The 26693-nt window shown below is 43.0% G+C and overlaps 1 protein-coding gene across 1 annotated transcript in view; it reads left to right on the top strand.

Annotated features, from left to right (window-relative positions):
* Positions 1-26693, top strand: part of CSGALNACT1 (chondroitin sulfate N-acetylgalactosaminyltransferase 1) — a 566905-nt gene that overhangs the window by 485302 nt on the left and 54910 nt on the right. The window contains exons 8-9 of the mRNA XM_089675301.1: positions 1156-1334; positions 5808-5902. Coding sequence (XP_089531427.1) covers positions 1156-1334; positions 5808-5902 — 274 coding nt within the window. The remainder of the gene's footprint in view (positions 1-1155; positions 1335-5807; positions 5903-26693) is intronic.

The raw sequence follows: 26693 nt of genomic DNA, 5'->3' as shown, positions 1-26693 counted from the left end.
AGATGAGGCATTACTAATGATTTGTATAGGGGTAAAATGATATCGCTCTCTCTGGAGTCTATACCTCTTTTAATACAAGAGAGGATTTTGCTTACTTTAGAAACTGCAGCTTGGCATTGCATGCCATTATTAAGCTTGTGATCTACCAGAACTCCCAGATCCTTCTCCACCATTGATTCCCCCAGTTGTACTCCCCCTAGTATGTATGATGCATGCATATTCTTAGCCTCCAAGTGGCTTACATTTGTCAACATAAACCTCATTTGCCACTTAGTTGCCCAATTAAACAGTGCATTGAGGTTGGCTTGTAAATTGGGGACATCCTGTAAGGACGTTATTCCACTGCACAGCTTGGTGTCATCTGCAAAGACTGAAATTGTATTTTTAATCTCAAACCCTACATCCGCTGCCACGCCATGCCCCCAAGAACATTACTGTGGTAATAAGTACTACATAGTCTTCATGTTTTCCCCCTAAATGGAATTTTCAACTCTGTGAATCCACCCTTATATAGTAATGGAACTTGGTTCTCTATTTCCTAAAACTGTTGGCAGTTGTGACTTAGCTGGCAGTGAACTTGTTCCTGTTCTCAGGCAAAAACATACAAAGATTTAACATGAGTGAATTTAGATTTAACATGAGTGCATTAGAGATTAGAAGGTTGGAAGGCTACTCAGTCACAGCTGGGAGGGGGAGCAGGAAAAAGCTAAGCGGCAGAGAAAACAATTTAAGTGCTTCTACTGTGAACTTTGAGTATAAATTGCTCCAGCTACAAAGCATGCAGCTACAGAAAACAATAGGGGCTTGTTCTAAAGCTCATTGACTGCTTTTTAAAAATATGTAAATATTTTAATAGCCACCAATGGCTGTTCATATTAATTTCGGTCAATTTTATCAACCCAGATTAATGTACTGTATAATAAATATATTTCCATTTTGAGTAAACAACTTCCTGTTGCTTTCTTTAATATGAAGATATTGCTAATTAGAAACAACGTTCTTATAGCTAATACTGAAACATGCATGTAACTCTTTGTTGTGTAAGTTTATACAAGTACTGACATATAGCATCAAGCACTTCAGTCTGAATTCTGTTGTAGGTTATGTGATTATATTTTTTCATTCTACAGTGTATTCTTTTCTATTTATTTTCAGGGCAGCAAACTTCAAGAACTACACATTTATTCAGCTGAACGAGGAATTCTCCCGTGGCAAAGGATTAGATATAGGCGCTCGCGCCTGGAAAGGAAACAACGTCCTTCTGTTTTTTTGTGATGTGGATATCTACTTCAATGCAGAGTTCCTGAACACATGCAGAATAAACACACAGCCAGGTATGATCTGTCCGGGTGTGATAGGACTATCTAGTATGACCATATGACTATTTATCCTCAGCATGACATTTTTAATTTTTGCAATAACTTAGCTTTAAAGATAATTGTACTATACATGTGGATAAAGTGGATGCAAGTCAATTTTATTTTTTTTTATCTTTGCTTTCAGAATAATTAGTAGAGCTATAAGTAGCACTTAGGCCAGTGAACAATACATAAAAAGAAAATAAAAATGTCAATGAATTCAGACTAGGGATGTTAAAGCAGCCTGCCCCGACCTTCTTTTTTTCTTTTTTGTATCTTTTTTTTCAAATCTCATGGTACCCCTGCATAAAATTGATATCCATCACTGACAGTAGAAACAGAAGGTTGATAGCAGGTTGTCTGCTCTTTTTTCATTTTTATATATATATATATATATATATATATATATATATATATTTTTTTTTTTTTTTTTTTACATTTTTGTCTGAGGGCAGACTTATATTTATCCAAACCACATTTAAAATCAATGTTGATTGACTGATGTTAGCTCTCGCTAGAGAGAGCCAAGGCTGACAGCCAAGGGCTCTTCTCGCTGCCAGCTTCTGTGCTTTAGTCCTCTCTCCCTAGTGTGGCTGTGAGGCAATGTTACTTTGGAGTGAAAAAAAAAGTATTGCGCTATGCGTCTCCTTCTACAAGGAGCCTGTCCTGATGATGTGTGCCCTTGGTGCACAGCCATTGCTAGCATCTTTCTTTGCACACATCAGACTTAAGAGTCCTTGCAGAGCTGACTAACTCAGATCTTGATCTGTCATTCTTGATCCTACTTACTTCTCCTTGAGCTGTAGAACTGTACTACAAATGTTGTAATGATGTGTCCCTGGCAGTTTTGGAGAGAACTAATAATAGTACAGATAACTGTGGTACTCATAACTGTTGGCAAAGTAGTTTATCAGTATGGATCCTGACATAGTGAAGGTGATTTACTAAAAGTTTATCAGTATGGAGCGGGGGAGGACTGACCATTCGAGCACTCGGGCACTGTGCTCGAATGGTCCCCATGAGATGCCCCTGGTACCTTTTATATGCTCTTTTGGGTGTGGTTTGAGTGTTGGCGAGGACACAGGGGCCTTATTGCCTGGGGGCCCCATGAGTTGTCAGTTCACCCCTGGTATGGAGCCTGACAAAGTGAAGATGATTTACTAAAGGCAAATAGGCTCCAGAACTTAGAAAATGTGGTCAAATGTAACCTTGCAAAGAAGACTCAAACACATGCAAGTAAATTAAAAATAAAACTACATTTGGATGGATGATGGAAGTTACCAGAACTTCATCTCAGTCACTAAGCTCTGGGCCAAATCCCCATGCAATGTGCAACTTCCCTTGCAACTTGAAAAGCCTATTTACTTTTCGTAAATCAAGCCACATAACTAGGAGTGGTTGGTAGGATCCAACACTTCCAAGAGAGCAGAACAGTATGAATACCTGTAGTGCTATTGACACTCTTCAAAAAAGTAAATTAGTAAGGAGCTTGACATAGTGATGATGGTGGAAGGATGGGGGGAGTTGGGCACAGTTGGTAGGATCAAGCACTTTCCAGAAGTGCAGATTCCTATTAACTTGAAAATTCTCTTAACTATTAATTGAAAGGAGCAAATGAAATATGATTAGCTAAAAAACTAGTCTATTTTTTATGTTCACAGTTCTAAATAAAAACTTAAAGGCTAAGTTCACTTTTTATAAAAAATAAATAAATAAATAAATAAATGAATAAATACATAAATGCACATCTTTTTTTTGCTGGTAAAAAAATAAATGTGCATTTAATATTTGTTTTTGTACTCTGCAGTCTGTAAAGCATTGCACCCATGATCAGAGGAGATCGGGGGAGAGAGGGGTGGAACGTGTAACATCTTGCAAACGTGAACTTATCCTTTAACATTAGAGTTTTTTTAGCTTTAGATAGAATAGGCAATAGTTAAACCCCTATCAACTTATACTACTGTCTGCATCCCGATAATATCCCTGCATTTCCTGTTCTGGAAATACAACAGGAATTGAAATATCTCCAAAGTGAATGTAATTCACGTAGGCATCCCGATCTGAGGATTTTCCCTCATTTTTTTGCCTTGGTAACAAGAAAAATGTGGATTTCTCATCACTTTCTGTGTTAGTAAGGGTGGTCACCAGAACAAATAAGGGGGGAAGTTGTGCTCAGTAGGGACACAGACAACAATTAAAACCTTATAGGGGGTCTAGCCCTTCTCTATTCTATTCAAAACTAAAAATATGCCTTTACATACACTTTAAACAGCACAGTAAAATGTAAACAGGAAAATGGTATACAGGCCATGGGGAGAGTAATACACTAACTTCTTCAAGTAAGATACAGAGTCCGATTTACTTTTTTTATGCAGCCATTTTCACTGCAGCTATAACTGCAATTTATAACTAAAGAGACAATGGAAGTCTGTGTCTCCCTGGTCCAATTTCACTGTTATATAAGTTATCCAAATACCTTCCTGGCCAGACAGTTTTGTATACCTCATATACTGCAAGAAAGGTGTATTTATCATATTATGGAGTAGTATTTTGTAAGGATTTATTATTTAAAGGGTTAGTTCACTTTTACTTATTTTTTCCAAAAACATCCCCAAGCATTACAGCATCCTCAGTTCATAAGAATCCCAACCATGGCACCACCTGCCTGGAGTTTGCATGCCCTCCCTGTGCCTGCGTGGGTTTCCTCCGGGTACTCCGGTTTCCTCATACACTCCAAAGACATGCTAGTAGGTTAATTGGATCCTGTCTAAACTGGCCCTAGTATGTGTATGTATGAATGTGAGTTAGGGACCTTGTCTAAGTTAAGCCTGCACTACCTGTCAATCTGGTAAGCAGGGGCGGACTGACAACTCATGGGGCCCCCGGGCAATAGGGGATCATGGGGCCTGTGTCCTTGCCCAAACTCAAAAAAGCCTATGAAAAAGGTACCAGGGGCATCTCATGGGGCCCCCTACTGACCCCGGGCAGTGCCTGAGTTTCCAAATGGTCAGTCCGTCCCTGCTGGTAAGGTATATAGGTTGACAGGGGGACACTATTTGATATTGCACCGTATGATCACGAGTTGATGTTTGGCACTGATTCACAGTGTATGTAGGATTGTTGATCACACTAGTGGATTTTTACCTACTCTGGGTAAGGGTAGGAATTTCAGTCACTGGATGTACATGTGATCCCTGGGGACACTTGGGAACACTTTGATGTATACGCACCATTATTATTTGCGTTATAAGGATAATGCACTATATATACCGTAGTTCATTTATTTTGAGGTACTAAGTGTAGAAGAGGACTGATTTGAGGAATTAAGAACTGATGGATCAAAAGAAGATACCATCAGGGCGTATGGAGACATTTTGAAGGAATCATTTTTGGGGGTACTCATGTTTGGATATTGGGGTGTCTTTCAACTTATATGTCATGGTGACTGGTATTGTCGATATTAAGACCTTAGATTGTACGCCCCTTGAGGGTTAGGGACTGATGTGAATGTACAATAAATGATATATGTAAAGTGCTGCGTAAATTGGCGGCGCTATATAAGTACCTATAATAATAATAATAATCATAATTAACATGTAGTGCTCTGTTTTGTAAAAGAATGCTTACATTTTCAGCTGCTCATTTCCTTGCCTTCCCCCCTCCATCCTGCAGATGGCAGGACATGCCTCACATTAGATGCACGGCCATGATAATAATAATAATTAAGCACTTGGCTTCATTTCCTACCCACACATGCTCAGTCTGCTCTCTTCCACTCTCCAGAATGCTGAGCTGTGAGAGAGCACAGACTGCTTGTGTGTGGGTAGGAAACAAAGCCAAGTTCTCATTCATGAGTTTCAGGGGATGTGCATCCAACGCTTCATGTCCTGCCATCTGCAGGATGGAAAGGGGAGGGCAATGAAATAAACAGCTAAACAAGTGAGTAATTTTTTTTGCAAAATGGAGCACTGAATGTTAATGATCTGAGGACACTGTAATGACTTGGGATGTTTTTGGCAAAATCTGCAAATCTGAAAAAACCCTTTAAACAAAACAAAGAAATGTTATATGTTAAAGTCATTGAGATTATGGAAGTATGTATTCCCCAGGCCACATTTATTTTCTTACCACATATCTTTGTGTTCAGACAGTTTTGTATTACTTATATACAGTTAAATAACAAGTGTATTGCTTATATTATGAAAATGGTAATTTTTAATGGATTTATTGATTTAAACTAATGAGACAAAGAAAAAGTATCAGACCAGTAGATAAGAAGCAGTGTGCTTCTTGGGATTTTGCCAAATTTGTCCTTTCCATAAATTAAGTCTGGCTAGTTTTTTTTTTTTTTTTTTACTAATGCATCCCTCTATTTAGCCGAGGACTTGCTTTTTTTATTGCTTAATTGAAGAACTACTAACGTCAAATGCATTTTTCTCTCCTCTGTAGGAAAAAGAGTTTTCTATCCAGTCCTTTTCAGTCAGTACAACCCAGCGATAATTTATGGGCATCATGATGCAATTCCCCCCATTGACCAGCAGCTGGTAAGTGATTTGCAGGCAACCTCAGGTCATCAGTGTAGTCTGTATGTTCTCTTGTCTTGCTCTTAACTTGTCTTATGTGCCAGTGTTGGCCAAGTCAAACAACAAGGCGTTTGCAATTTATGTGCTGAGCACTGATATTTATGAAAGTCATAACATCTTTTCCAGAAGGTTGCAGAGTGTGACTTTAGTTTGGACTGTGGTCCAGAAGCATCACCATCCACCCTTTGCAATGACTGATATCCTACCAGGGAAAGTGCCCACATTATTTTTAGCTATGAACATCAAGGTTATTTTATTTCAGTAGACATAGCAGTACATAATCCTGTTTGGGCTTCACTAATGATGCAAGCACATAAACAAAGAAGGTTTTCTTAGACCTTTCCCTATGTACACTGCATGAATAGCCATTGCTCTCATTAATCAACTGCAGGATGGAAAGATTGAATCCTTTTCAATCCTAAAACAGTAGCACTATCAAAGTATATAGTTCTCTGCATTACCAACAATGAAATACAAATTATATAATTATCGAAATTGGGAAATCTACTTTTTATGTAGGTATACCAGTGCTCCGTTTGCCATTGCCCAGGGTTAAGTAGTAAGACTCGTGATATTGAGCCATAACATATAGCTCGATAATATCTGTGAACAACTAGTTACTTAAACAGGTATCTCACAGTAATTGTTAACAAAACGCTTGAATTACATTTACAGTAGTTAACATTAGGTAGGGAAATACTTATACAAGAATATAAGAATAGGAGACTCATATACAGTCTGACAAGTAAGGCTGTAAACCTGTCTAGAATTGCAGTGGGTGGAGAATAAGTGTCTGCCCAGGGAGATGTCAGCCGAGAAAATAGGTAGTGTGGGGTCCAGAAGATTGTAAATGGAAAAAAGGCAGTGTGAGACATTGTTGGGAGAGATGAGATGTTGGGAAGATAACAAAAATAAATAAATAAAAAAGGGGTGGGGGGTGGGAGGTAAGGGGATAAGGGGATTTCAGCGTGCACAGGTACAGCTAGATAGCATTCATATCAGTTGGTCATATAGTCTATTCAGCAATTCATTTTGTGAAATAGTGTGATTCTAACATACAAGATGTGAATTAGTTCCTCCATGTCAGCAATTTTGTTTAGCCTCAGGAACCAATCTCCAAATGTTAGCGTATCTTTCTGTTTCCAAGACTGGCATGCACACAGGTGCCACGTTAATCATGTGCATCGCCAAGGATTTATGATAAGCATTGCCCATAACAGCAGAGTAATGTATCAAGAATTGTGACAGTGAAAATTCCATGGTTAAGTCGTCACCTTACAAATAATTCTGTGCACTTTTATCCAGTACAGCTGAAGTTTGGCACGATTCCACCATATGTGTAAAAAACGTCCCATTCCCCAGTGCCAGCAGCAGTCTGAAGCCTGTGGATATATTCTGTGTAGTAGGGTAGGCATTTGATACCACCTATAGTATACTTTTGTATTATGATATCTCAGTCATGTTCTATAAGCCATGTTCCGTATGGATCTGTCCAAATCTGTGTCCCATAAATCAGTAAAGGTGTCAGGTGCCGTGGCTTTGTCATCTGAGAGAATGGTGTACAGTGAAGAAATAAGGTGCTGTTGTGGTGTATGTGATAGACTAGCTTTTCAAAGGGTGTATGAGGTATGTATGAGGTGTATGAGGCCTACTATGTGTCATTCTGTTTTTTGAGTGGTTTAGGAAGTGTCTTATTTGGAAGTATGGCCAAGCAGGGAACTGAGACCAAGAGGTCAGTGGTGTTAAGGCATGTTTGTGTGTGAAGACCCCTTTGTTAAAAAAAATAAAAGACCTGCTCTGAGGGGTTCAAGAAAGCCGCAGTGTGAAAGAAAACTGGGTTAGGTGCCCAGGGAGATGGCAAGGTTGAAAAAAAGAGGTCATCGGACCTTGTATTGATGAGATATCTGAGGTTTTACAAAGCAAGTGTAAATGATGTAACGTCAGCCACAGCAAAGGGTGACTTACTGGGTCCAACTAGGTGGCTTTGCAAGCAGACCAAAGGATTCTGTCTAGAGGTTTACAAGAAAAGTACTGTTCTAGTGTAACCCAGTATTTAGTTGTAGAGTGTATGTGCCAGGCTATAAGCCTAACTAATTGACAAGCTGTAAAGTAATGTTTCATGGTGGTAAGTCCTATACCCCGTTTGCGTTAAAGAGAAAGTCATGCCACATTTACTCTGGAGGTCTGGTTTTCCTCAAGAAGGAGTTGAAAGTTTTGTGCATTGCAACAGAAAATGTACCAGTATGTTAATGAGAACCACTTGCAGTATGTATAAGAACCTACACAGTAATTCATCTTTATTATTGCTGCTTTGCCAAACCATGGAAACATGGCTTGTCCTATTGCTTCATGTCTTGCCGTAATGTTTTGAGTAAGGGTAAATTTTGTGTATAAATGTCAATGAGAATAGAAGGGAGTTGTATACCCTAATATGTAATTGCATCAGTTTTTCACATAAATGGAAAGTTGTTTTGGCACTGTAGCATCAACTCATGAGACATGGTAATATTAAGGGCATAGGATTTCAAATAGTTTATTTTCAGGTTTGAAAGTAAGCCAAATGTCTTAATTTCTTTCAGGAGATCAGGAAGGGTAAAAAGAAGTTCAGTAAGGAATATGAATATATCGTCGGCATAATTGGCTGTCTTGTATTCTTGTCCAGAGATTTCAATTCCTTTGATGTTTGCACAAATGCAGTGAAGGAAGGGTTCTAATGTAAGGACAAACTGGATTGGTGGAAGCCCTGCCTGGTACCATTACTTATGGTAAAGGCATTTGACAGGTGGCCATTGACCTTTACTCTGGCCTGTGAAGTTGTATGCAGAGCTAGGATTCTTGAACTCATCTTTGCACCCAGGCCAATAGACATTAGAACCCTTGCCATAAAGTCCCAGAACACTCTGTCAAATGCCTTCTCAGTGTACAAGGACAAGAAGAAGTCCTGTTTGGATAGCCAGTAATGGACATTCAAGGACTTCATTGTATTATCAAGAGCTTTCATGCTAGGGACAAAGCCCACTTGATTCAATTAAACCAGGGAGGGCAGCAAAGGAAGCAAGCAGTTTGCAAAGATTTGTGCATGAAATTTTAAATGTGAGTAGGGATACGAGTCTGTAATTTGTTGCTTGGTCTGAGTCCTTTTCTTTTTTTGTCGATTGGCATAATATGGGCTTCTAAAAATTGGAGAGACCGGAGTTGTTAGAAAGCCTAAAATGTTATTGCTTTTATGTAATTTTACTTTTAGCCCTGGTTCACACTGATGCATTCAAATCGCATGCAATGATCGGGCAATGGAATTGTTTAAATTGTCTGAGTCACACCAATTAGTACAGGAATTCCTGCGGTACTATCGCCGATTTGGGGTGCGACTTGCATAGACATCTGTGCATGAAGTTGCACAGATGCCTATGAAGTTGCACCTGAAGTCACATTGCCATCCGACTTTGAAATCGTGTGACTTCAAGTGAAGTTGCACAGTTTCAAAGTCGGATCTAGTGTGAATCAGGGCTTACTCTTTGTTGTTTTTACTTTTTGTGCGTTGATCATATTGCTATAGGATGAACCTAAAGTGGGTCTGCTACACTTTCCTGTTTAGCTTTGTGTGAAGTCAGACAATGTTTTGTTTCTTGCTCGGGTTTGCTGTGCTTTGTGTCACTGGCAGAGAGATTTCTTCCACTTTATTCCTACTGTAAGCTGATTTTCTTAGTTATCTTATTTACAGTTCATTTATCCTATATTTCTATAGAGAATCCAGTGGGGGACAGCTCCCTTGTCATAAATTGGTCCAAAATATAGTAAAAGCAAGCTTTAGTTAGAGTTAATGGCATACTGCTTAGGTATTGTTATTTCCAGTAGTCACATATTGACCAATATTAGTTACCCACCATATTAGAGGTATCAGAAGAAAATGGTGTCATACATTGGGTTGATCAGCTATATTAAGTAGCAATATTGCTGTTCAGAATAATATCTAAAGTGCTATTAAATGATATACAAATTCAAGTTGAAACACAATTAATTCTTCATGACAATCATTTTTTGCAAGGATTCATGTTCTATATTTGCCTCCTTTGCTTTGGGGCTTATTTTGCAGTATATAAACCATTGATTATAACAGATTAAATCATTCATGATGCCTAGATGCCCAGGCCAAATTTAGCAGTGTCACCACGTGTTGGTTAACCTAACAATAAGAATAACAATTTGTCTAATTTGCATACCTAAATAATTTGTAGATATATTTTTTTAAGATATATTTTTTTATTTCGGAAAGCATTTCATAATAAAATACACTGCCCTTTTTAATTATAGTCTGACTTTCGAGTAAAAGTTATAATTACAATTTAAAATTTTGCATTTTTTTTTATGTATTATTTTATTAATGAAACTGCATCTGACAAATAAACTGTAAAAATGTGGCACTGCAGATTTACACTGCAGCCTCAGTATGACAGTGTTTAGCTATCGGCTGAAGGCTTTCATTCTTGTCAATGGAGCCTCCAGCCTGTATGTGGTGATGTAGTAATCACTTGAACAGGATCTACTCTTACTGGTTCCCAGTGGGGATCCTGGCAGTTACTAACAGTCTGGATTGGGCACCAGCAGCATTGCAAAGTGTCAGCTGCTGGTTCTTAGAGGGCAGGGAAGAAGGGGGGTGAACAGCACCATGTATCCCACTACCAGCAGGTGTCTGCTTCTGATAAAAATCTTCCTGCACTTACTCCTTCACAGCCGCTGAATACCACCCTGAGCAGCTGTCTTCTGACCTTGTCAAGGTTAACAGAAGCTGTTGCTACTCCTAGTAGTTACGCAGGCTGCCCTTCCCTTCCTGCCCTCTTCACCATTCATAGAACTCTTCTTACTACTATCACAAAATGCATCATGTTCTGTGAATGGAGGAGGAGGAGTTAAATGACACCATTTCCTCCACCCATTCACAAAATGTATGATATTAGTAAGATCAGTTTGATTAAGGTGAAGGCAGAAGGGGGAAGGTAGGTGCCACAACTATTGCGAGTAACAGCAGCTTCTGTTAACCATCACAGCGACAGAAGACAGCCGCTCAGCAAGATTTTTGTCAGATGCAGCCACCAGCAGGTAATGTTATATCCCCCCATACAAATTACTTAAAAAAAACCCTAAACTTCAGTTTGAATATACTGATTGTAGGTGGGGAGATAAAAAAAACACTAAACATTTTGATTTTGAAGTGATTGTGAAGTATGAAAACTAGGCAGTTGAAATATGGATGATGCCTGGGCAGGGGCGGACTGACAACTCATGGGGCCCCTGTGTCCTTGCCCAAACTCAAAATGCCTATGAAAAAGGTACTAGGGGCATCTCATTGGGCCCCCTACTGACCCCGGGGCCCTCGTGCAGTGCTGAGTTTTCAAATGGTCAGTCCGCCCTGTGCCTGGGTTACGGTGGATTAGCATTCGAAAAAAAAAACGATAGTTTTATTACTGTTTTGTTGCTAATATCTGGATGCTGTAAGTTTTAAAGGATCATATTTTGACACCCTGTAATACAAATGCTGGGTGCAATAACTAAAAGCAAGTCATATACTGTACATGCACACAATCAACAGGTAGTCACACACAGGTACTTTTAACCAGCATTTATACCATTACATATTCTACGCATGTGAAAGACCCTCTATCAATTGAATTCTTGCCCTGGCACATCATAGCATTCACTTGGCACTCTAAGAAATAACAGAATCCAACTGCAATATTCTTGCACTGTCAAAACCTCCACTTTTATTATCACATGACACACAGGAGGATATATCTTATAGCCATCACAATCTGCATTATAACACACACCAATAATAATGTGAGCATTACAGCATGAAATTGACACATCATTTGACAGTGTCACAGCATAGAATTAATACATTACCAAAGCTATGTTAGAAGCTGGAAGGAACAAATCCCATCGGAACCATACAGCCCAGGGGGTCACAGGGAAGCTGTAAGCGTGACTGATTGATGAGCCCATATAGCCTTGGCAAAAATCCCAGCGTCAGAGCGTCCCCTGGCAACTGTGGGGCTTCCTATCATTCTCGCCTGGACTCCTGTCTTTTAAACCATTTTTCTGGAAGCTTTCCAATAGTGGGCGGGTGCCACACCCACCACAGGAAGAGCTAGCAGAAGGGTTCCACGCTCAACCACAATATTGATCCCACATCATTATCTGAAAATTAAAATTTTTGCTTCTTATCTACCCCAAACTTATTCTCATCTACCCCAAACTTATTCTCATCTACCCCAAACTTATTCTCATCTACCCTAAACTTAAAAATTTCTAACTTCTCGAGCAAGTAGACTTCTTTAAACAGGTTTTTATCTTCTAATGTGAGGTTACTAGGTGGCATAAACAAGTTTTTATCTTGCTCTAAGCAGAATATCTTGTGACTGTGTTCCTTTGGCTTAGAGAAATTACATTAGTCACCTCTCATGCCCCTGGCATTTGGGCAGCAATGCTTTATTGTAAAAATTACCCAAGAAACAAAGGGTCCAAGGCCAACACATTTCATAGGCATTACAAACCCTAGTATGGCCTTTCATGATAGGACCATTGAAGGGAACACAGCTTTTACTCATACCAGCACATACTTTGCTAAGCGTACAGTCTCAACTCCTTTAGTAAATCAACTGTAATGTGTCTGGCATTGTATTAGGTGTAGAGTAACAATGTTGAATGCATAATGGATCAATCCAGTAAATGATATAACACTAATTATTTAATGCAAATCGAGAGCTTAAGGTTAGAAAGAAGAAATGTATTTCCAGCAGCTAATGGATATGCCGTCTTGTCATTTGTGCACACTATATTTTACACAGATTCAGCTTCATGGGCAGCATTCCAGGTCATTCAGATTAATACTTGAAAGAGGTAGTGTCATATCCTTCAAAGTTCATCCACCAGAATAATTCAGCTATGTGATTGTCATTTTAAACATAGCTTATTATATGATGGTGTTGATAACCATACACCATATACTGTATATATAATTAGCATTTAGCAGCATTTCAGATTTTAAGATGCTCTCAGGGCAAGCAAATGAATGCAAAGTTGAAATACAAGAGAATTGTTTAACCTGCCAGAAGATTTATGTTGCACAACTGGTACTGTGATCCCAGACACCCTTTCTATACTTTCCATCTTTGTGCTGTTATACAGGGTATAAGAGGGAAGGTTTGAATGTATATTTATGAGGCCGTAAATGTGACATTCAGTGTAGGTAAATTGTCCTGTTTCATCTGTTTTAAATTACAGCTTAAATTGCACCTTGGTGTTTTTTGAAAATATTTTCCGATTGTAATTTGTTCAAAACCTAGCAAATTATTTGTTTAGGAAATATTACATATGAATACTCCATGTTTATTTTTCCCAGCCAGAACATGATGGGTATAGGTTCTTTTATGCTCGTTTACCAAGCTAATTGTAGCTGGCTTGTTGAAAAATTCTGTTGTTTACAGAATCCAGTATCAAAAGTTCAAATTACAAACACACATATCAATAGGTAAGAGGATTGACTCAGTCTTTCAAATAAGGAGACAGACTGAAAGTTAACAGCTCTCTCTGTAGCAAACTGTTATGCACCTTGACTCTAATGTCACTGGTATATCCTGTATTAAACATTTATTTTTAAAAAGGAACTTCCCTCTGGAAAAAAAGTCAGCAGCTACAAATACTGGGATCCAACGCTGTCCTCACCTAAGCTGGTTCTTCTCAGGGTTTTGGGTCCCTGGCACCATCTTTGATGTGGGAAGCCAGCTGTGACTTCCTGATAGTGCTGCACTTTCTGAATGGACCCGCAGCCTCCTGGGACCTGTGACATCTGAGGAGGTTGCAGACAGAAAGGTCATGGGATAGCACAAAGAAGTCGAAGTACATTTATGAAATAAAACAACACATACCAAGAAATGTAACTCTTAAATATTTATTGAATATTTAATTGCCCATGGTTTTATTCAAAGGTAACCTTAAATGATTAATAAATACATATCAAAGAAAAATATTTAGGCATCCTGGCTGAAACCAAAATAACAATTATCAATACAGTCACATTGTCTATCCAGATATACTGGACGACTAAACCTTCAACAAAACACCATGACAGTTAATAAAAGAAAATGGGGGTGTTAAGGAGCCGTAGTCCAGTCCAGAGGAGCTGGGGTACCCTACAGAGGCAGGCAACGGGTATATATAGGGTCAAAAGCGCAGGACGAATGCCCGCCATTTACACAGACCAATTATGGCTTGTTGCTAGGGGAGAATCCCCTGCAACAGCCAATAGCAACATACAGTGAAGGAGTGGTTCAAGAAGAAGCACATTAAGGTCCTGGAGTGGCTTAGCCAGTCTCCAGACCTTAATTCGATTGAAAATCTGTGGAGGGAGCTGAAAGTTCGAGTTGCTAAACGTCAGCCACCAAACCTTAATGACTTGGAGAGGATCTGCCAAGAGGAGTGGGCCAAAATCCCTCCTGAGATGTGTGCAAACCTGGTGGCCAACTACAGGAAACGTCTGACCTCTGTGATTGCCAACAAGGGATTTGCCACCAAGTACTAAGTCATGTTTTGTGAAGGGGATCAAATATGTATTTCCCTCAAGAACATGCAAATTAGTACATATATTTGTTAGACATGCATTTCTTTTGAATTTTTTGTTGCTATTCTGTCTCTCAGTGTTACAATACACCTTCCATTTTTTGACTGATCATTTCTTTGTGAGTGGGCAAACATTCAAAATCAGCAGGGGATCAAATACTTATTTCCTTCACTGTAACTCTTCATTTCAATGAATAATCGGCCTTTTGTACTATCCCATTGGGGTCCCGCTGACTACTAATGACTTTGCAGGGGGGGTGGACTTCCGCTCAGATCTCCTAGGCAAGCTGTGCAGAAGTGGAGTGGGTACCTGCTAGAAATAGGTACCTTCTCCAAGTAAACAAAGTTCAATAGTGGTGGTGGTAGATGGGGGGAGAGTGAAACTTCCCTTTTTATGTGAAGTTCGGCTTTAAGAAAACAAAGAAAACAATGTACATGCATATAAAGATGAAACATCAGTTTATTTTCAACATAATCAACATCATTATAATCCTCTTTTAAATGTACCTTTACACATAAGTAAAGGTCCAACCTGTCCATCTCAACAGAGTCCATGTGGTCCATTCTTTCTCCCAGAAATAATGTTTGAACACTTACGTCTAGAGAATTCTAAACCATATGTAAATTATTGCTACCAGACCCAAGAAAAGCAGATAAATAGTATCGGCTATGTCTCTGTAAATGTTACTCCAGTATTATTTATTGACAGCAATCCCAATTGCATTGTAGGTCTAGATGCACACAAGTACTGGATGCGGATGAATATGTAGCACTTGTGCTGCCAGAGCAGTTTTCTGCCAGCAGTCCAATTGCTTTCCTGCAGGGGGGTAGATAGTGAGGGATGGGGAGGGAGGGGTGATGTAACAAAGTGGCAACGGCAAAATGTTGTGCAGAATGTTTGGGCAGCCTCACTGCATTGAATTATCTACACATCTGAACTGATCTCATAGATCTCATCCACTGACTGCTGTACGGGAAGACAGCGGGATAATCAGAGGCCAACAGTCACAAAAAGTTATGCTTTCTTCAGACTGCATGAAATAATTATTGTCTAAAATAAGTCTAGTTTAGGAAAACTCTGCCTGGAATATTCTAATCATACAATTGTACTGTAACCGATAGCTGATAGTACACAGGAATACTTTGGATACGTCTTTTGGCAAATAAACGTGTATTTCTCTGTATACAATTTGCTAGCAAATAGATATAAATATGGTTTTAAAACCATTGTGGATGAAAGTACAATGTAGTAATAGTAGGAACAGTATTTTGCAACACACACCAATGACTTGCTATGCAGTGCTCCTATTGAAGAATACTACCAACTATCACTTTTAAAGCCTCTGTCTTCTGGGAACAAAACATTCATTTAAATATATTACTCAAAAGCCACAGATTATATAAATCTACTTTGCGCTCACCTAATGCCTTTGTGAACCCATTCATTACCTTGTGAAAGTAGTAGTGATACCATCACTGTCCTGCACGTATCCTGTTCAGGGAGTGGAACCATGGAAGGGGCCCAGCAGGCCCACCTACTACAGGATGCCTACCAGGGGCGTATTTTCCGCGAGGCAAACAAGGCATTTGCCTAGGGCGGCACTTTTCAGGGGGCCGGCCCGGTGGCAGCGCCGCCCCCCCCTTCCCACAGAAGGGACACTTTCCTGGGAAAGGGACAGGGGCTGCTGTGTCTTACCTGTGTCTGCGACTCTGTGTCCCACGTCGATCCGGTCCACAAGGCGCTGCTGGAAGAGGGGTGCAGAGGGTGTCCGTCTGGTGTCTTCATCTTCTTGGATCTTGATGGCAATGTGGGCGGGATGACAAGCCGCCCCTCAAATCTGGCCACACCCCTGGGATCACTGGGCAGCCTATAGCAGCCTGTCCCTCCCTCTGCAAGCTCCGCCTCCTCGCCAGTGATTGGCCGCCAAATCTGTAGCTCAGAAAAGGCACACAGGCGGCCAATCACAGGTGAGGAGGTGGAGCTTGGAGAGGAGGAGCTGAGCGGCAGCACAAAGATTGAAGATCGAGTGAGGGAGCAGCTGGAACCAGTGAAGAGGAGGAGAGCGGCTGGAGAAGGAAGACAGCTGATGAGTAAGTGTCTGTGCCTGAAGGAGGGAGCCCCGGCTGGAGCAGGGGTCAGCACAGCGATGTAAGTATAATTGGTGTCAGTGGGAGTAATAGTGCCCCATCATTAGTGTCAGTGTGGGAGGAATAGTGCCCCCTCATTGGTGTCACTGACACCAATGATGGGACACTTTTCCTCCAACTGACACCAATGATGGGGCACTATTCCTCCCACTGACAGCAATGATGGGGCACTATTCCTCCCACTGACACCAATGATGGGGCACTATTCCTCCCACTAACACCAATGATGGGGCACTATTCCTCCCACTGACACCAATGATGGGGCACGACTCCTCCCACTGACACCAATGATGGGGCACGATTCTTCCCACTGACACTAATGATGGAGTACTATTCCTCACACTGACACTAATGATGGGGCACTATTCCTCACACACTGACACTAATGATGGGGCATAAGTTTAAATAATAAATATATAATTAATGTACAATCCACATAAATAAATACGTGATTCAATAATAAACAATAATCGGGCAAAAATAGTGTATTGAAGTCCAACGAAAAAGTGTCCCTGTGCATCCAACAAAAAGTGTCCTTGTGCATACATAAATAAATTATGCCATGTGAGATCTTATATGATGCCAGAAATTAAATATAAAGTAATCTAGATTTCAAACATAAAGTGGCTCATTACACATTCTATGTCCGCTGTTGTCGGCGTTTCGTGTCGGAAGTCTGTTAACTCTTTCTATGGCTGCTGGATTTAATATGTTTGTGAGGCGGTGGTTCCTCTTTTATATTAATAAACAGCTTAAGACTTTTAAATATGTACTTCACTATGGAAGCATTATTTTTTTGATCCCACATTTTTTTCATATGGATGCCGATATAAGTGTCTTTATTCTTGGTGGAATCACTATTGGAGACAAACCATGAGCGCATTCTGACTATTTATAACTTAATGGTCCATTTGATTTGGTAAGGGGCACCTGTGTGTGTTGCATTTGGTGGTGGATATCCTGTGGTGGAAGACATTGCATCATACATGGCTGGCCATTTTCACTGAAGGATCAAAAGAAATAGAGGCTGCTCTGGAAAAAGATGGTGTGGTTGTTTTTAAGGAGTACAATATGGTGATACTTGAACAAAAATGAGCTGTTTGCTCATTTATACACTGACACTAATTGCAATTTAAAAAGCCACAGATGTGGGACATTAACCTCTAATTGGCATTTTAACCCGTGTGTGTCACCTTGTGTGTCTGTACCAAGGCCAAACATTCCAGGATATGTATGTAAAAAGGGGGGGGGGGGGGGGTTGCAGCGCTATATAACCTAGCAGATAGTAATAAATCAAACACAGATAATAAACAATGATAATAAACAGTGACTGTGTGTTAATAAAGCCACTGAATGGTGGCTATAAAGTGAGGGAAGTGAAACAGTCCAATGGAGGAGTGCTCTTAAGATCCAGGATGATCCTCAGACGTCCAATATTTGGAACCGCCAGGTGATAAAAAATGTAAAGATTGCGCACTCACCAGATACGCAATCTTTATGCACATTTGTGTATGATATCACTGGACCTCCTGTGTCATCACCCTGGTCTGGTCAGATCTGGTCAGCATATCCTTCATTGCCTGGTACCCGGATAGATGCAGCTATTCCGTGGATCTGGCTGGTTCCCACCAGAACTCAAATAAATAGAGAGGACCTACTTCTCTCCGCACGGATCATCTCGGCCACCGTCCCCACAGCTGCCCAATATGCGCGCTCCCGCCTCTCCGGGAAGCGCGCTCCGATCAAAAGCCACGTCCGCAAGCTCAGCGCTGAGTGCGCAATCTTTACATTTTTTTATCACCTGGCGGTTCCAAATATTGGACGTCTGAGGATCATCCTGGATCTTAAGAGCACTCCTCCATTGGACTGTTTCACTTCCCTCACTTTATAGCCACCATTCAGTGGCTTTATTAACACACAGTCACTGTTTATTATCATTGTTTATTATCTGTGTTTGATTTATTACTATCTGCTAGGTTATATAGCGCTGCAACCCCCCCCCTTTTTACATTTATGTCCTTGAAGGTTTGATACGGTGCCTTTTTTGGTGTACAGCTGCTGCTTATCATTATATTTAGAGATGAGCGAATCGAAGTATCCGAAGTGGAATTCGAGTCGAATATCGGAAAAATTTCGATTCGTGCCGAATCCGAAAAACAGCCTAATTCGGACGCGCGAATCGAAATTTTTCCGAAAATGGCGGCTGACATGTGCGGCGACGGAGCGGGGATGTCGGGGAAGGCGCGCAGACAAGGCGCGCTGCCCCATAATGCATTCCTCAACGACATGTGATCGCATCAGCCAATCAGCAGCCAGCCAGCCAGCACTGTGTAATGGTCGAGGTATATATAGCGGCCATTTTGGAAATCTTCATTTGCCTGCAGTCATTGAACAGAGGCAGACCGCTCTGTACTAGGGACAGGGACAGAGTTAGGGCCACAGAAACGAGAATTGGGGACAGAGAGAAGTTACTTAGGGACAGAGAACCATTACTCAGGGACACAGACTTGTTAATGAGGGCCACAGAATCGTTATTTAGGGACAAAGAAACGCTAGTTAGGGCCACAGAATTCATACTCAGGGACAGACAGAATTGTTACTCAGTGCCAGAGAATTGTTACTTAGGGCCACAGAAACGTTATTAGGGCCACAGAATTTTTACTCAGGGACAGACAGAATTGTTACTGAGTGCCAGAGAATTGTTACTCAGGGACAGACAGAATTGTTACTGAGTGCCAGAGAATTCTTAGGGCCACAGAATTCATTCTCAGGGACAGACAGAATTGTTACTCAGGGACAGACAGAATTGTTACTGAGTGCCAGAGAATTGTTACTCAGGGACAGACAGAATTGTTACTGAGTGCCAGAGAATTGTTACTCAGGGACAGACAGAATTGTTACTGAGTGCCAGAGAATTGTTACTCAGGGACAGACAGAATTGTTACTGAGTGCCAGAGAATTGTTACTCTCACAGACACAAAATTGTTACTTGCACAGACACAGAATTGTTACTTGCACAGACACACAATTGTTACTCAGGGCCACAGAATTCATACTCAGGGACAGACAGAATTGTTACTGAGTGCCAGAGAATTGTTACTCAGGGACAGACAGAATTGTTACTGAGTGCCAGAGAATTCTTACTCAGGGCCACAGAATTCATTCTCAGGGACAGACAGAATTGTTACTCAGGGACAGACAGAATTGTTACTGAGTGCCAGAGAATTGTTACTCAGGGACAGACAGAATTGTTACTGAGTGCCAGAGAATTGTTACTCAGGGACAGACAGAATTGTTACTGAGTGCCAGAGAATTGTTACTCAGGGACAGACAGAATTGTTACTGAGTGCCAGAGAATTGTTACTCTCACAGACACAAAATTGTTACTTGCACAGACACAGAATTGTTACTTGCACAGACACACAATTGTTACTCAGGGCCACAGAATTCATACTCAGGGACAGACAGAATTGTTACTGAGTGCCAGAGAATTCTTACTCAGGGCCACAGAATTCATACTCAGGGACAGACAGAATTGTTACTCAGGGACAGACAGAATTGTTACTGAGTGCCAGAGAATTGTTACTCAGGGACAGACAGAATTGTTACTGAGTGCCAGAGAATTGTTACTCTCACAGACACAAAATTGTTACTTGCACAGACACAGAATTGTTACTTGCACAGACACACAATTGTTACTCAGGGCCACAGAATTCATACTCAGGGACAGACAGAATTGTTACTGAGTGCCAGAGAATTGTTACTCAGGGACAGACAGAATTGTTACTGAGTGCCAGAGAATTCTTACTCAGGGCCACAGAATTCATTCTCAGGGACAGACAGAATTGTTACTCAGGGACAGACAGAATTGTTACTGAGTGCCAGAGAATTGTTACTCAGGGACAGACAGAATTGTTACTGAGTGCCAGAGAATTGTTACTCAGGGACAGACAGAATTGTTACTGAGTGCCAGAGAATTGTTACTCAGGGACAGACAGAATTGTTACTGAGTGCCAGAGAATTGTTACTCTCACAGACACAAAATTGTTACTTGCACAGACACAGAATTGTTACTTGCACAGACACACAATTGTTACTCAGGGCCACAGAATTCATACTCAGGGACAGACAGAATTGTTACTGAGTGCCAGAGAATTCTTACTCAGGGCCACAGAATTCATACTCAGGGACAGACAGAATTGTTACTCAGGGACAGACAGAATTGTTACTGAGTGCCAGAGAATTGTTACTCAGGGACAGACAGAATTGTTACTGAGTGCCAGAGAATTCTTACTCAGGGACAGACAGAATTGTTACTGAGTGCCAGAGAATTGTTACTCTCACAGACACAAAATTGTTACTTGCACAGACACAGAATTGTTACTCGCACAGAGACAGAATTGTTACTCGCACAGAGACAGAATTGTTACTCAGGGCCACAGAATTCATACTCAGGGACAGACAGAATTGTTACTGAGTGCCAGAGAATTGTTACTCAGGGACAGACAGAATTGTTACTGAGTGCCAGAGAATTGTTACTCTCACAGACACAAAATTGTTACTTGCACAGACACAGAATTGTTACTTGCACAGACACACAATTGTTACTCAGGGCCACAGAATTCATACTCAGGGACAGACAGAATTGTTACTGAGTGCCAGAGAATTCTTACTCAGGGCCACAGAATTCATACTCAGGGACAGACAGAATTGTTACTCAGGGACAGACAGAATTGTTACTGAGTGCCAGAGAATTGTTACTCAGGGACAGACAGAATTGTTACTGAGTGCCAGAGAATTGTTACTCTCACAGACACAAAATTGTTACTTGCACAGACACAGAATTGTTACTTGCACAGACACACAATTGTTACTCAGGGCCACAGAATTCATACTCAGGGACAGACAGAATTGTTACTGAGTGCCAGAGAATTGTTACTCAGGGACAGACAGAATTGTTACTGAGTGCCAGAGAATTGTTACTCTCACAGACACAAAATTGTTACTTGCACAGACACAGAATTGTTACTCGCACAGAGACAGAATTGTTACTCAGGGCCACAGAATTCATACTCAGGGACAGACAGAATTGTTACTGAGTGCCAGAGAATTGTTACTCAGGGAAGACAGAATTGTTACTGAGTGCCAGAGAATTGTTACTCAGGGACAGACAGAATTGTTACTGAGTGCCAGAGAATTGTTACTCTCACAGACACAAAATTGTTACTTGCACAGACACAGAATTGTTACTCGCACAGAGACAGAATTGTTACTCAGGGCCACAGAATTCATACTCAGGGACAGACAGAATTGTTACTGAGTGCCAGAGAATTGTTACTCAGGGACAGACAGAATTGTTACTGAGTGCCAGAGAATTGTTACTCTCACAGACACAAAATTGTTACTTGCACAGACACAGAATTGTTACTTGCACAGACACACAATTGTTACTGAGTGCCAGAGAATTGTTACTCAGGGACAGACAGAATTGTTACTGAGTGCCAGAGAATTGTTACTCAGGGACAGACAGAATTGTTACTGAGTGCCAGAGAATTGTTACTCAGGGACAGACAGAATTGTTACTGAGTGCCAGAGAATTGTTACTCGCACAGACACAAAATTGTTACTTGCACAGACACAAAATTGTTACTTGCACAGACACAGAATTGTTACTCGCGCAGACACAGAATTGTTACTCAGGGCCACAGAATTCATACTCAGGGACAGACAGAATTGTTACTGAGTGCCAGAGAATTGTTACTCAGGGACAGACAGAATTGTTACTGAGTGCCAGAGAATTGTTACTCAGGGACAGACAGAATTGTTACTGAGTGCCAGAGAATTGTTACTCAGGGACAGACAGAATTGTTACTGAGTGCCAGAGAATTGTTACTCGCACAGACACAAAATTGTTACTTGCACAGACACAGAATTGTTACTCGCACAGACACAGAATTGTTACTCGCACAGACACAGAATTGTTACTCAGGGCCACAGAATTCATACTCAGGGACAGACAGAATTGTTACTGAGTGCCAGAGAATTGTTACTCAGGGACACCTAATCGTTGAATTAAATAGTATGTCAGACAACATGCAGAGGAGTGGCAGAGGAGGCAATGTTTTAGGAGCGAGCAGACGTGGCAGCAGAGGAAGGGGTCGAGGCAGCAGTATTCGCAGCCAGAGGCCAGTGCTCCCGGTGTCATCCAGCGGTCGTGTCTCCACCGACAACCCTGCCGTCATTGATTGGTTGGCTCGGTCGTCTTCCTCTTCCCAGGTCACCTCTGACACCTACAGCCAACGGTCGGTGGGTACGTCAGACACAACCGTTAGTTGGCATGGCCCGGGACCAAGCCCACTGAAATCACGTGTCCTCTACCTGCCCCTGTCCTTTGCTGTTCCCTCACCAAGCGAAGTATCGCATGCTGTGGGCTCAGCCCCACTGTACAGTGAGGAAGAGCTAACAGAGGGCGGTCAGGAACGGGGGGAGACATCGGCCTTTTCAGCAGCCAAGCGAACAAGTACTGGCGAGGAGAGTGGCTCGGTAGCCGGTCTAGAGACAGGTCTGTCTCCTGACCCAGACGCAGCCGAGGGGGCTAGTAGTGAGGCGGAGACCCTACTTGATGATGAGGAGGTTGATCGCACTTGGCACTTGACTCACATAGCTGCTGCCAGGCCCCTAATCTGCCATAGGCCCCTATATACCGCCTCCTCATGCTGCTGCCAAGTCCAGAGTCTGTCATGGTCCCTGTACGGCCTCCCATTGCTGCTGTCTCCATCGCCACACTCTGCTGCCATGTGCCACTTTCAGGTCTCTTCACACTGCTGGTGTGTTAAATTTTTTGACATAGGGTGCAGGCAGATTACGGGCCTCACATAGCTGCTGCCAGGCCCCTAATCTGCCATGGGCCCCTATATACCGCCTCCTCATGCTGCTGCCAAGTCCAGAGTCTGTCATGGTCCCTGTACGGCCTCCCATTGCTGCTGTCTCCATCGCCACACTCTGCTGCCATGTGCCACTTTCAGGTCTCTTCACACTGCTGGTGTGTTAAATTTTTTGACATAGGGTGCAGGCAGATTACGGGCCTCACATAGCTGCTGCCAGGCCCCTAATCTGCCATGGGCCCCTATATACCGCCTCCTCATGCTGCTGCCAAGTCCAGAGTCTGTCATGGGTCCCTGTACGGCCTCCCATTGCTGCTGTCTCCATCGCCACACTCTGCCATGTGCCACTTTCAGGTCTCCTCACACACTGCTGGTGTGTAGAATTTTTTGACATAGGGTGCTGGCAGATTACGGGCCTCCCATAGCTGCTGCCAGGCCCCTAATCTGCCATGGGCCCCTATATACCGCCTCCTCATGCTGCTGCCAAGTCCAGAGTCTGTCATGGTCCCTGTACGGCCTCCCATTGCTGCTGTCTCCATCGCCACACTCTGCTGCCATGTGCCACTTTCAGGTCTCTTCACACTGCTGGTGTGTTAAATTTTTTGACATAGGGTGCAGGCAGATTACGGGCCTCACATAGCTGCTGCCAGGCCCCTAATCTGCCATGGGCCCCTATATACCGCCTCCTCATGCTGCTGCCAAGTCCAGAGTCTGTCATGGGTCCCTGTACGGCCTCCCATTGCTGCTGTCTCCATCGCCACACTCTGCCATGTGCCACTTTCAGGTCTCCTCACACACTGCTGGTGTGTAGAATTTTTTGACATAGGGTGCTGGCAGATTACGGGCCTCCCATAGCTGCTGCCAGGCCCCTAATCTGCCATGGGCCCCTATATACCGCCTCCTCATGCTGCTGCCAAGTCCAGAGTCTGTCATGGTCCCTGTACGGCCTCCCATTGCTGCTGTCTCCATCGCCACACTCTGCTGCCATGTGCCACTTTCAGGTCTCTTCACACTGCTGGTGTGTTAAATTTTTTGACATAGGGTGCAGGCAGATTACGGGCCTCACATAGCTGCTGCCAGGCCCCTAATCTGCCATGGGCCCCTATATACCGCCTCCTCATGCTGCTGCCAAGTCCAGAGTCTGTCATGGGTCCCTGTACGGCCTCCCATTGCTGCTGTCTCCATCGCCACACTCTGCCATGTGCCACTTTCAGGTCTCCTCACACACTGCTGGTGTGTAGAATTTTTTGACATAGGGTGCTGGCAGATTACGGGCCTCCCATAGCTGCTGCCAGGCCCCTAATCTGCCATGGGCCCCTATATACCGCCTCCTCATGCTGCTGCCAAGTCCAGAGTCTGTCATGGTCCCTGTACGGCCTCCCATTGCTGCTGTCTCCATCGCCACACTCTGCTGCCATGTGCCACTTTCAGGTCTCTTCACACTGCTGGTGTGTTAAATTTTTTGACATAGGGTGCAGGCAGATTACGGGCCTCACATAGCTGCTGCCAGGCCCCTAATCTGCCATGGGCCCCTATATACCGCCTCCTCATGCTGCTGCCAAGTCCAGAGTCTGTCATGGTCCCTGTACGGCCTCCCATTGCTGCTGTCTCCATCGCCACACTCTGCTGCCATGTGCCACTTTCAGGTCTCTTCACACTGCTGGTGTGTTAAATTTTTTGACATAGGGTGCAGGCAGATTACGGGCCTCACATAGCTGCTGCCAGGCCCCTAATCTGCCATGGGCCCCTATATACCGCCTCCTCATGCTGCTGCCAAGTCCATAGTCTGTCATGGTCCCTGTACGGCCTCCCATTGCTGCTGTCTCCATCGCCACACTCTGCTGCCATGTGCCACTTTCAGGTCTCTTCACACTGCTGGTGTGTTAAATTTTTTGACATAGGGTGCAGGCAGATTACGGGCCTCACATAGCTGCTGCCAGGCCCCTAATCTGCCATGGGCCCCTATATACCGCCTCCTCATGCTGCTGCCAAGTCCAGAGTCTGTCATGGTCCCTGTACGGCCTCCCATTGCTGCTGTCTCCATCGCCACACTCTGCTGCCATGTGCCACTTTCAGGTCTCTTCACACTGCTGGTGTGTTAAATTTTTTGACATAGGGTGCTGCAAGATAACGGGCCTCACATAGCTGCTGCCAGGCCCCTAATCAGCCATGGGCCCCTATACCGCCTCCTCCTGCTGCTGCCAGGTCCAGAGTCTCTCATGGGTCCCTGTACGGCCTCCCATTGCTGCTGTCTCCATCGCCACACTCTGCTGCCATGTGCCACTTTCAGGTCTCTTCACACTGCTGGTGTGTTAAATTTTTTGACATAGGGTGCAGGCAGATTACGGGCCTCACATAGCTGCTGCCAGGCCCCTAATCTGCCATGGGCCCCTATATACCGCCTCCTCATGCTGCTGCCAAGTCCAGAGTCTGTCATGGTCCCTGTACGGCCTCCCATTGCTGCTGTCTCCATCGCCACACTCTGCTGCCATGTGCCACTTTCAGGTCTCTTCACACTGCTGGTGTGTTAAATTTTTTGACATAGGGTGCTGCAAGATAACGGGCCTCACATAGCTGCTGCCAGGCCCCTAATCAGCCATGGGCCCCTATACCGCCTCCTCCTGCTGCTGCCAGGTCCAGAGTCTCTCATGCCATGTGCCACTTTCAGGTCTCTTCACACTGCTGGTGTGTTAAATTTTTTGACATAGGGTGCAGGCAGATTACGGGCCTCACATAGCTGCTGCCAGGCCCCTAATCTGCCATGGGCCCCTATATACCACCTCCTCCTGCTGCTGCCAGGTCCAGAGTCTCTCATGGGTCCCTGTACGGCCTCCCATTGCTGCTGTCTCCATCGCCACACTCTGCTGCCATGTGCCACTTTCAGGTCTCTTCACACTGCTGGTGTGTTAAATTTTTTGACATAGGGTGCTGCAAGATAACGGGCCTCACATAGCTGCTGCCAGGCCCCTAATCAGCCATGGGCCCCTATACCGCCTCCTCCTGCTGCTGCCAGGTCCAGAGTCTCTCATGGGTCCCTGTACGGCCTCCCATTGCTGCTGTCTCCATCGCCACACTCTGCTGCCATGTGCCACTTTCAGGTCTCT

Source organism: Staurois parvus, unplaced genomic scaffold, assembly GCF_062004578.1.
Source record: "Staurois parvus isolate SC_StPar_1 unplaced genomic scaffold, SC_StPar_1.0 ptg000013l, whole genome shotgun sequence".
In the NCBI taxonomy this organism is placed as follows: Eukaryota; Metazoa; Chordata; class Amphibia; order Anura; family Ranidae; genus Staurois; species Staurois parvus.
This window is presented reverse-complemented; position numbering and strand designations above follow the sequence as displayed.